This window comes from Polyodon spathula, unplaced genomic scaffold (assembly GCF_017654505.1).
Source record: "Polyodon spathula isolate WHYD16114869_AA unplaced genomic scaffold, ASM1765450v1 scaffolds_1709, whole genome shotgun sequence".
In the NCBI taxonomy this organism is placed as follows: domain Eukaryota; kingdom Metazoa; phylum Chordata; class Actinopteri; order Acipenseriformes; family Polyodontidae; genus Polyodon; species Polyodon spathula.
Window position 1 is genome coordinate 20,789 of NW_024473185.1, and position 11,747 is coordinate 32,535.

At 47.3% G+C, this 11,747-nt stretch overlaps 1 protein-coding gene across 5 annotated transcripts; it reads right to left on the reverse strand.

Annotated features, from left to right (window-relative positions):
* Nucleotides 1-241: 241 nt before the first annotated feature.
* On the reverse strand, nt 242-11,217 carry LOC121310063 (histone acetyltransferase KAT5). Of its 5 annotated transcripts, none has more exons than XM_041243278.1 (15): nt 11,120-11,216; nt 10,940-11,009; nt 10,054-10,122; nt 9,679-9,815; nt 8,443-8,511; nt 7,119-7,313; nt 6,550-6,624; nt 5,845-5,907; nt 4,905-5,153; nt 4,489-4,578; nt 3,970-4,110; nt 3,755-3,848; nt 2,722-2,881; nt 2,126-2,207; nt 242-1,775 (listed from the first exon to the last, which is right to left on the reverse strand). In XM_041243278.1, the coding sequence occupies exons 1-15, from the start codon at nt 11,129-11,131 to the stop codon at nt 1,641-1,643; spliced, it is 1,641 nt and encodes a 546-aa protein (XP_041099212.1). In that variant the 5' UTR covers nt 11,132-11,216; the 3' UTR covers nt 242-1,640. The 5 variants fall into 5 exon arrangements, with proteins under 5 accessions (XP_041099212.1, XP_041099214.1, XP_041099216.1 ...); XM_041243280.1 differs by having other exon boundaries at nt 10,940-11,006; nt 11,120-11,146; XM_041243282.1 differs by lacking the exon at nt 8,443-8,511 and having other exon boundaries at nt 11,120-11,217.
* Nucleotides 11,218-11,747: the final 530 nt, after the last annotated feature.

The window sequence follows — 11,747 nt, forward strand, 5'->3', positions numbered from 1 at the left end:
TCTTCACATCTACAAAAACGAAAGACAAAAAAAAAAAAAAAACACTGTACACTTGCTCTTAAAAATTCACATTCTTGTAACGTAGCTTCCTCACCAAATGTCTCTCTCCACATGTACTGGCATTTGAACGGGTCCAGAAAGATATACTGCGAGTGTCCAATACGAGTGTGGAGTCTTTACAGTGATTTATTAGTGTGTGCGACAGCGTTCAGCATTTCCTCAGCATTTCCCCTCCTGGAAAACGGAATCCAAGTTTAGTCCAGAGACCTCCTCGCTCTAATAAAAGCGTCCGGTCCTCCAGAAAGTAATTCCAGATACTCTTGTTTCAATGTCTGAGAGACCTGGGGGTTCCTAAGCCTGATCCTGGGGACCCCCCCCCCCTCTCATTCCAACAGAGCTCTCAATTACTGAACCAGACCCTTCGCTGGACTGATCATTGGCTTAATTAGATCTTTTTAACTTTTGTTCAGCTCTTAAACAGTTGCAGTTCAAGCTACTTATAAAATGCTACGGCTAACTTGAAATCAGCACAAACTGAAAACAATTAAAAAGGTCTAATTAAGCCAATGATCAGTTCTTTTAAGGGTCTGGTTCAGTAATTGAGAGCTCGGTTGGAATGGAAACCAGACGACACAGGGGGTCCCCAGGACCAGGGTTGGGAAGACCAGGTAGGGACGATAATTATCAGGATAAATCCTGATTTATTCTAAATCCTATCCCAGTCCTCTCTCTATTATCGATGATCACTTTCAATATGACAAATAAATCAAGACTAATCAAAATCACTGCTAACGTCTCGATAAACGGTGATCGTTCTGTCCGCCTCCTTTAACACCACGTTTTAAAAGTCTAGCTTTACTAGCAATTTGTGTGCAGGGCTGGGATCGATTCCCGTTTGTCAACTCCAATTTAAAATCAATCCCCCGTTGCAATGCCTTTCGAAGGAACTGGAACTGGCTGCGATTGTGCAGCTGCTTTCATTTGCAGACAATTTAATTGACCAACAGTGACTTCAGATTTAAGTCATTTTGTTACCGCTATGAGAATCCAAACAGAATACTGCTAACTGCAATTCTGATCAGTTTTGAATTGATTCAATAGAAATAGATTTTTTAAAAAGGAATTGACGTCAACCCTGCTTAGGAGTATATATACATACATACATACATACAGTACACTTATTCACATAATCTGGTCACAGAAAAGATGTCTTAAGCTACACTGGCCCTGCCTATAAGGAGTACTGCAGGCTGCAAAGTCAGTTTGTTACCTTTTTAGAAATGGTGTGTAAAGACTCGATAAAAAAAAAAAAAAGAAACACAAGATACAACGTCCGACGACTAGAATCAAAGGTGAACCCAACGGGTGCAGAGAATGTGGCCCCAGTCTCACTGCACCTGCAGCCAGCGCACACAGCTTGTCCCCTCTGCCCTGCCCTCTCCATATATCAGCCTGGGCTGGGCTGGGCTCTCGCTATCCGCGTCTGAAGGCGTCTGCTTGCAAGCACAGAGCAGGGGTTGCTGGGAAAGGGGTTTTGGTCCGTGGGAAGGAACGCAGATTAATGTTCTCTGCGACCGCTGGCCAGCAGTCCCGGGTTTAGGAATGCTGGCTTGTCTGTCTGTCCTCCTCCTCCTCCTCCTCTACCACTTGCCCCTCTTGCTCCAGTCTTTGGGGGTGAAGTGCAGGCACTTGGGGTCGATACGGAGGTGTCTCTTCTGCATGGCTCTCTCATGGCCGTCCACAATGTCCTCGGAAAGCGTGAGGATGTACTGACCCTGACGAAACGAAAGCAAAAGCAATGCTGAGAGAGAGAAGACAAGCAGATCCTGCTAACCCTGCTGAACTTCAGAAACGTCAGAGATGAACGAACAAGGTTATTTTAGTGCGAGTTACCCCTGTTGCTGAACTACAAGCCGTTACAGTATTGCCTGTCTGCTTTTTTTTTCAGGTTTGTCACTATCTCCATCCTTCAGATGAGACGTAAAACAAGAGGTCCTATTGGAAGAGACTCTGCAGCAGCAGCAGGAGTTGATGAAGCAGAGTTCACCCTCCTAGTCTCTGCAAGTCGCTTTGAATAAAAGCCTCTGCTAAGTGACTCACTAATGAAAACATTTCCTTTGCTCACCTTGTAATAGTTAATCAGATTAAGGTACTGCAGAGTGGAGATGACGTCCTCTTTCTTGACGCTTGTGATCTCGCTGATTTCACTAAAAAAAGTGAAAAAAAAAAAATTGATTTTTATTCAATTCTTTAAAAGAATGCATCACTTTCCTCCAACACCTTAAATCAGTTTAAAATGCATGAAGGTGTAAGTCTGTTAAATCTGGTTTAATCCCACTGAAGGAAATGCATTTACATTTAAAGTCCCCTCCCACTAACTCAGTTACCAAAGTACACTGTTCTGTGCTGAAATATTGGTTTGTGTTCTAAAGTGCTTTTTGGTAGTTAGCAGGCTGTCGACTGGCAGAAAATTTAAATATAGAAACGCTTCTCTTTTTTTCTTTATTTTTCCGTTTCTACTAGCGAAAATAAACTGTTCCATATTAAACGGAAACAATGACGACAGCCAAGTCGGCAAGCTGGCAGCCCGCTTAGTGCCAGCAAACTGAACGAAGAGAGAAAAGCATCTTGTTTTTTTGTTCAGGCAGCCCGGGTGTTTCTGCCTCTGGCAGCCGGCTGGTCCCGGGCTTGGTGACTTTGCCCTCGTCCCGGGACGCTCACTTGATGGTGATTTGCGGCCGCTCCCCCGTGTCTGATTTGGGGTTCATGAGAATCTCCAGGATGGTCTGGGACCAGTAGCTGCGGTACGAGAGGAGCCCCAGATCGGACAGAGGCTTCTCGGGGGTCCCCGTCTTCCCCTCCACCTTCGACAGCTCGTAGCCTGCGAGAGGGGGGGGGAATCAGAAACTCCGTCAATAAGTGAATCCGAGCTATTAAAACACTCCATCGTGAGGTATGAGAGACAAGCAGAAACAGACTGTGGAGGTGGGTTATCAAGTTCAGGTGAGCCGTCAAAAACAGCCGAGCGCGTGGGAGTGAACAACTTGGACCGGCGAGTCTGAAGGTACAGCTTTTACTAGCACAACAAACCAGGCTGTAAAGCGTGCGTTAGCAGTTGTATTATTAGTGCCCTGCCATTGTGCAGTAGGCTATGGACCCGCTGTGCTCTGCCTGTGCTGTCCTCTGTTGCCGTGCTGTGCGGTGTTTGTGCTATGCTGTCCGGTGTTTCTGTGTTGCTATGCTGTCTTGTGTTGCTGTGCTGTCCTGTGTTTGTGCTGTATTGTCCTGTGTTGCTGTGCTGTCCTGTGCTGCATTTCAGTGCTGTCCTGTGTTGCTGTGCTGCGTTTCTATGCTGTGCTGTCCTGTTTTGCTGTGTTGTTGTGCTGTCTCCACGTTGTGCTGTGCTGTGCTCTGTCTCTGTGGTGTGCTGTTGCTGTGCTGTGTTGCTGTGCTGCTCTGTCTTGATGTGCTGTGTTGCTGTGCGCCGTGTCTGTGTTGCTGTGCTGTGCTCTGTCTGTGTTGCTGTGCTGTCCTGTGTTGCTGTACTGTGCTGTATTGCTACGCTGCTCTGTCTCGCTGTGGTGTGCTGTGTTTCTGTGCTCTGTGTTGTGCTGTGTTGCTGTGCTCTGTCGTGTTGCTGTACTGTGCTGTATTGCTATGCTGCTCTGTCTCGCTTTGGTGTGCTGTGCTGTGTTTCTGTGCTCTGTGTTGTGCTGTACTGCTATGCTGCTCTGTCTCGCTGTGCTGTACTCACTGAACTCGATGAGCAGTTTGCCGTATCCCCTCCTCTGGTAGGGCGGGAGTGTCAGGATGCAGGCCACGTTGTAGTCTTCTGTCGATTCCTTTTCCTGAGGAGAGAGAAAGGGAAGCTCTTCACAGACAAATCACCAGCAGGCTCAGCACAGTGAAACAGCAGGTTCGATTTCATGAGCTGCAAGCGCTCCACAGCTTGGAGGCAGCGCTCCCTACCTTGGAGAAGTAGCCCACGATGTGGAAGCCCTTGGAGTCGTACTCTGTCATGACGTAGAAGAGGAAAGGGTCTGTGTCGTAGTACAGGGTCTTGTGATCCAGGAAACACTTGGCTAACAGACACAGGTTCTGAGAATACATCTGCGTGGAGCAAGGAAACAGGAGAGGGGCGATGAGGAGAGTCAGGGTTACACAGGGTCCTCCCCACAGGGACTGCTTTGTTGGCTCTTGTGGGTCATTATTAATATTCAGCAGATGCTTTTATTCAAAGCGACTTGGAGAGTGAGGGGCGAGCTAAGCATTAACTGCTCCTGCAGTCACTTTCAACAGAGCCTTGACTGTTTTGCGTCTCGTCCGAAGGACGGAGCACAAGGAGGTTCAGGGTGACACACAGCGAGTCAGTGGCTGAGCCGGGATTTGAACCTCCTGGTATCAAACCCTTTTCTTTAACAACTGGACCCACTGGACCCCCCCCCCCCCCAAAGCTGTAACCACGCGCTACAGTAACCCGGTACTTGCTTTGTTTTTTCTGCCGTCGATTTCGAAGAAGGAGATGGTTCCTTTCCTGTAGATCTCGTTTCCCGGGGGGTGCCGCAAGTTACATTTCGTCTAGGAGAGCAGAGTTAAAATCGACTTTTATCCATATGCCGTTTACGAGCACACAGAGACACAGGAGTTTATAAGGACTTGTAAATCTAGGAGAGTGTAAATTTGCTTTAAAATGTATGTTTAATCACTGCAGCACCATGGTTTTGGTAGAGAGGTTTTTGTCTGGCTTCCTGACTCCCTGAGCACTATAAACAAACACAAAGCTCACACACACACAAACACGCAGATTACAAGCGCAAAAACACACAGATCCCGCAGACTCACACACTCGCAGGAGCCGCACACACACACACACACACACACACACAGGCAGCCTCGGCTCTCACCAGGTGCCTCTGAAGACACTTGAGGCTCCTCAGGTACTTGAGGCAGAACTCGCACAGGTAGAGGATGGGCAGGGCGGTGAGCTCCTGGGGGTAAGGGGAGAAGTACCAGGGCTTGAGGCGGTGCCGGCCCAGCTCGATGCAGTCGATGTTCTTCATGCGCGTGATGATGTCATCGTGGCTGCGGTCCGACACCAGGCTGCCGGTCATGCGGGGGGCCGAGGGGATCCCGTCCGAGCTGTCCTGAGAGTCCTGGAGCCCGGGACAGAGAGGAAGGTAAGATCGGACTGCAGGTCAACGCAGTCCAGCCTGTCCACGATGACGGCTCTATTCAAATACAACTGGCTGTCTGCACTGTTATGCATGCTAATATAACATACTGCTAAGGACAAAGGTTTTGCATCACCCTATAGAATGAACTCGTTTGTGGATATTTAGGTTAACCATGGCGAAGTATTGCAATAGCACAATGCACGTCTTTATACAAGGCGATTTACAGTTGTGGCAGGGCAGTACAGGGCTACAATGCAAGCTTCATATTTAAATACAGTGTAGTGAAAATAATACTACTGAAGTACAATGGACTATAAGCCAAGACAGTCCAATCTCTCTGCAGTGACTGATTTTTACAGACTGGATATTCCAATTATTATTATGCATGTCAATATGATTGATGCATTAAAAACGGTATATATATACATATAAAAACATTTTTTTATGACAGCCTTGAATTAAAAAAAGGAATTTTAGCAAATACTTCTCTGTGATTGGCTGACCTCTCTCTGTAATGGCCCGCTAAAGACCGGCGCAAACAGTCAAGAGAACCGGGCTCGTTCAGCCAATTCAAATCCGGCTTAGGCAAAGAATCGTACACGTTTAAAACACACGTCTCTGTTAATGACGCCAGGCGTCACTCTCAGTCGAGTAAATGAATCTGACAGACCTCTCCAGGGGGGAGGAACACGCTGGGACATCGAGGGTTGATATTCTGGAAAACCTTGATGATCTAGCGAGAGGAGACACAACACAGGGAGACTGCAGCGTCTTTCACCGGGGAAGGAGGGGCGATCGAGTTAGGGCACAAACGTGCAGAACACGATAAGATAATCCAGTCATTTCAGCCTGGACAACTTGAACGCAGGCAGGCCCAGACCAAGCTGCATCACAACTGGACAAAACTGGATACGCAGTTTGAAAAACAGGCGTGAAATGCCAGGGACCCAGTGAGGAAGCTCAAACTCTTGAGTTATTTAAAGTCCCCCCGCCCCCTCCCCCCTCCCTCAAAAGCACTCTACAACCACTTCATGGAGACCGAACTGTATTCTCCAAAAAACCCAGGAACTGAGAAGCACAGGGTGACTACAGTACTTATAACTGTGCGTCCTGTGAACATGGGGTCTGTACTCAAATCTGCCTTCGTAACAATGTAATGCTGGAATTATCTGCTCAGTTCTTGGCATCTCGAGCCAGACCAGTCCAGGTTTTTACTCCAAGCAGGTTCTGAAGGTGTTTACAGAACCTGCCGAGAGGCAATCAAGTAATTCAGAACCTGGTTGGAATTAAGAGCAGGACTGGAACGGATCTACGTGATCCTCGGGTTAACTCGGTACACCCCTCCCGAACACCGTGTGGAGAGGACGGCTCTTACCTCATCGGTCCCCAGACAGCTGGCCTTCCTCTTCCTCCCTGGCTGTGACGGGATGAGGCGGCGGGCTGTACCATTCTGGAAAACAGAGAAGGGGTAACGCTAACGCATTCGTCTAATGCTGCGCAGCACAGCCGTGAGCATGATGTCCGTTTTGCTTCCGCTACACCAGCGCTTCTCAAATCCGGTCCTGGGGATCCCCTGCGGCTGCTGGTTTTCATTCCAACCGAGCCCTCAATTACTTAACCAGACCCTTAATTGAACTGATAATTTGCTTAATTAGACATGTTCAGCTCTTAAACAGTTGCAGTTCAAGTTACTTATCAAATATTATAGTCAACTTGAAATATGCACCTGTTCAGAGCTGAAAACAAGTAAAATGGTCTAATTAGCGAATGATCAGTTCAATGAAGGGTCTACTTCAGTAATTGAGAGCTGGGTTGGAATGAAACCCAGCAGCCCCAGGGGGTCCCCAGGACCGAGTTTGAGAAGCCCTGCTCTACACCTTTGTGTCGACTTGTGGTTTGTGTAATCCTCCCCCTGGAGGGACGGTCTGGGAGTTGCCTTTGTACCGTGGTGAGAGTGCCGAGTTGCTCGTGGTCCTCTCGCGCCTCTGTCCTGCCGGCTGCAGATTTGGGCGTGAAGCCGGCGTCTCTCACCAGCGGGTACACGGAGGCCTGTGTGGTTTCCGTGGAGGCTGGCAGGGAGGCCACAGGAGTGGCTGGCGACACCTGGGTCACCAGGGAGACAGGCTCCACCTTCCTCTTCTGCAACCAATCACAGTGAGAGCTGTTATCAGGCTGTGAACCCTGCTTCGGGTTCCTGAGCATGCTGGAGGCCACCTTGACACTGTGGCTCTGCTTCAGGAGACAAAAACAAACAAACAAAAAAGACGAGAGAGGGAAATCAATTGAGTGCTGTGAACAAGAACACAATGACATCAGAGCTAGGCGCTCTGTTTATTACATGGCTTCAACAAATTTCATTGAAAACTATTTTAAAAAAAAGTCTCCCACAGCAAATCATTTTAAAGGAATTTACCCTGTCTATTATCCCCATATTATAGTGGTCCTAATCTTCATGTAGGACTTTTTCCACACTCCTGGATATCTTGGCTGGCTTATAAATACTATCTTTATTTTTATATAGCGCCTTTCATAGTGGACCACCATCACAAAGCGCTTTACAGAGGCAGACTGTGATCTGTGCATTATATGCAGAGTCACTTACAACAGGACATTGATTTAATATCTCATCCGCAGGATGGAGCACAAGGAGGTGAAGTGACTCGCTCAGGGTCACACACAGCAAGTCAGTCAGTCAGTGGCAGAGGTGGGATTTGAACCGGGGACCTTCTGGTTACAAGCCCTGGATTTTAACCAATGGACCACCTCGTCACAAGCCTATATTACTATTCAAAGTGCCAAGCCTGAATAAGGTGGAATTTCTGTACTGAAGACAGTATAGGAATGTGCGGTAAGGGCGGGCGGCGTTCACTGCTTCCTGTGAAAGTCTGTTAAAGATCTTGCACCCTAGTGTAGTACCAGCTGTTTTAAAATTTTAAAAAAAAACACAGGTGTGCCATAAAATGTGTTCTTTCAAAACTGCACATTTCAGACCTCTGTCGCTAACAGAAGGAAGGGAGGCAAGTGCAAGCTACAGGCACTTCCACCCCTGCAGAAGAGGGGCGACCTTATGTACCTTAAAAAAGGTTTCAAAAGTAAATCAGTAATGCATTTAAAAAAAAAAGAATGTTTGGACTGGACAGCGATACAGGCAGCAGTGGAAAGGGTGTCGGAGCGAACGGAGGGGCGTTTTCAAAACCTCAAGCTGCTACACCCTGGCGGCCGCTTGCTTTTATTTCCCTCTCCTGGAAGTGTCAAAGTAAGGTTGTACCGGCGTGGGGGCGGTTTTGCCTCTGGATGGATCGGAAGCAGTTTGAAGAGCGAGATCGAGACTCTTCCTCTGGATTTGAACAGAAAGGGGTGTTACTGGCATGGCATGGTTTACACCAGTCTGCGTTTACTCTCGTTTTGCAGTGGCACAAAACTGGCATCCCCGTTTTTTTTTTCTTCTGCTTCAAACCGCACAGAACACCGACACCTGATCAGCAAAGCCTGTCAACGCCGCGGGCCGCTGTTTGTGAACGGAAAACTCACCAGCAAGGCCACAGACAGAACTACACACAAACTAGAGCAGCATTGCCAGTTTCATTTTCCTTCCGTGCAAACCGCATCACAAACTAGACAGCCAGGAAGCAACCGCGTAAGAAGCTTAGATTAACAAGTGAACCGTGTTCTGTAGCGGTTTAGTAAGTCAAGACAAGCCAAGGAAGTCCTGACCATTATTTTATTATCACTGGCCATTTGAGACTATCGCTGTTTGGTTCATCCCCGGTTAGGCTGGGTTGACAATAGTAATCTAGTGATAGAAATATATTTTGGATATTTCAGATATAAAAATCGGTCAATAAAAAAAAAGCGTTTCTTCCAGATATTTGCTTACTTCCTGCGCCTGACTGACTGCAGCGAGGGAAGTGACATCAGGGCTACATCACAGGAAGTGGTTTGATACCAGGAAGCAGCAGCGACTTTTACTTTTACAGCGCTGCCTTCAAACGACCAGACTGAACAGCAGGAAATGAGGGGCCAGTGACAACACTGCTTCTACTAACAAGGCAAGACGCGTCGGAGGGGTTTTGTGCTGCTGCAAAAGTTTCGTAAAAACAGAGTCAAAAACAAACAACAAAAGGGTTAGAATAACCGTGTGCACACACATACAAACACAGGCTGCGGGGAATCTAACTGGGTGGATGGAGAACTGAAATGGCCTTTGTGATTCCAGCATGATTTTGGGAAACAACACACCTGCTAAACTGTTATCGCTATCATTCAGAAGGGAACTATGACTCCCACTGCAGAGCAGGCTTACAGTCAGCTTAACTGAGCAACCCCGAATACCTGGTAGTGAATTAAACTCACAGTAACAGCAGACCACTGTGTTTTTCTTTCTCTCTCTCTCCTTTTCCACGGTTTCTTTTTCAGGGGCTCAAACAAACACTGCGATGGATCGCTGTGCTGTGTTATTCTGTTATCCAGCCCTCTTCCACACATGCACATTACCCGTGCTTACCACGTCTCGCTCGGGCGAGTTCGGCCGGGAGCCGGGCAGCCCATTCTTGGTGGGAGTTTTGGCTTCCTTTTTAGGGAACTGGAGTTTCTTTAAATCCAGTCTGTCCGGGGTCACCCATTCGTCCAAGCGCTTGTTAACTGGGGAGAAATAAAACAGATGAAATTCCAGCTCGGTACCCTCAGTGGAACAACAGCGTGGAATCAGACGGTACAGCGAGATTCAAGTCTCATCACAAGAGAATCGGACATACGACAACAATGCCTTATTGTGTTTTTTTTTTCTCTCGAGTTTCTGCCAGGGCATCTACGGCTGCAGTGCTGTGAAATGTCATACCAGTATCGGTTCAGCAGCAGGACCCCCGGCAGCCTTACTTACAGTCAATGTAATGGACATAGTACAGCTTCCTCCCTGTGATCTCCTTGACGCTGAGGATTTCAGCCAGCGCTGGGGAGAGAAGAGGAGGGAGGATCAGAGCAAAATCATAAGTTTAGAAAACGAGAAGAGGCCATCCCAGAATCTCATCAAGCAGCTTCTTGAAGGATCCCAGGGTGTCGGCTTCAACAACATTACTGGGGAGTTGGTTCCAAACTCAAACGATTCTCTCCTATCCTCCTATTTTCTGTTCTGAATGCCCCTTATCAGCTGATTTGAATTATCAGGCCCTGCATGAGCGCTGGATAAAACATCACAGCTTGAATCAGTCACACCTGAGTCTGTAGGGTTTACTAATAGGCAAGAGCAATGTGTTGAACATCAGACTCCTGGCTCTTGACCATTTAAATACTACACTTCAGTGAAGGCAGCTCTGAAACCCAGGACTGGGTGCAGTGCTAGTGGCGAGCTTCAAGCCAAGTGACCCTGTGTAACAAGGCAAGAGTCAAACACGATCCTGGGCTAACAGAACCGAATCTATTTTAACACTGCTTCTTCCTTTGCATTAAACACGCAGTTGACTGAAAACAACACGCCTCTAAATAATGCACAGCAGTTGGAACCACTGGCTTTTTTTTTTTTTACAAGCCATTTTTTTTTTATATAAAAACTTAGAATAAAATGGAGGCTTATTCCAATCACTGATGATAATGATAATAATAATAATAATAATAATAATAATAATAATAATAATAAGTCTTGTGTTTCTTGACTGAGCTGGTTCATGGAAACCCCTTTAATCGTGTGGCGCCCCCGTGTGGCTGCCAGGCTCTCTGCGCCTCGCCATGGCAGCCGCTTTCTTTTCTTATTTATTTTCTCCCCCACTCACGCCACTCGTCTTCATTTTCCTGATTTTTCCTCAACACCGGGAGCCGGCAGCCCTCCACAATCTCCACCTGCTGAGAGGAGAGGGGGTTACAGTTTATAAAACACGGCTACAGTGCGGGCGAAGGCAGGCGTTTCAGCTAAAAAAAAGAAAAAGACAGGCGAGTGCGTTGAAGAGACTCACCGAGTCCGCCATGTTCCCCTCCTCAAACCCGGAGAGGAGAGGGGCCGCCGCCGCGCCTGATAAACACACGCACACGACCACACGGCGGGCTCGCCTTTCGTCTCCTCCCGCCGTTAATAATTAAAGAGCCGTTCGTTCCTCACACGAACTTTGCAATTCAATGACCGAAATGGAGATTTACTTTAAAGGCGTTTGGGAGGTTGAAAAAAAAAAAAAAAAAAGGACCCCCCAAAAAAAAGCGAGTTAGGCTGCCATCTAGTGGCGCTCTGTGGGAATAACAACGTTCAAAAGTTATAGAGTTATTTTTTTTTTATTTTTTATTTTCAATAAAACAATGTGGTTTGTCGGTGGATCTTGCGTGGTTTTGTACAATTTTCATTTGTTTTTGCATGTGACGTCGTGTACCTGCGCAGGTCGCAAAACCAGAATTAGTTTTGTAAAACTGACGTCGTAACCCCAAACTTCAAACCTGGATGTGAAGTGTTTATTTACAGGAATAGTCTGCTATGGTGGGGCTGGGAACCCCCATACTAAACTAATGCAGAGGAATAGCCCACTCCTGTCATCTACCTTTACAAATGAGACAGGTCTGTACGTTTGCATACAGTCTGACCAAGCAGCACAACCT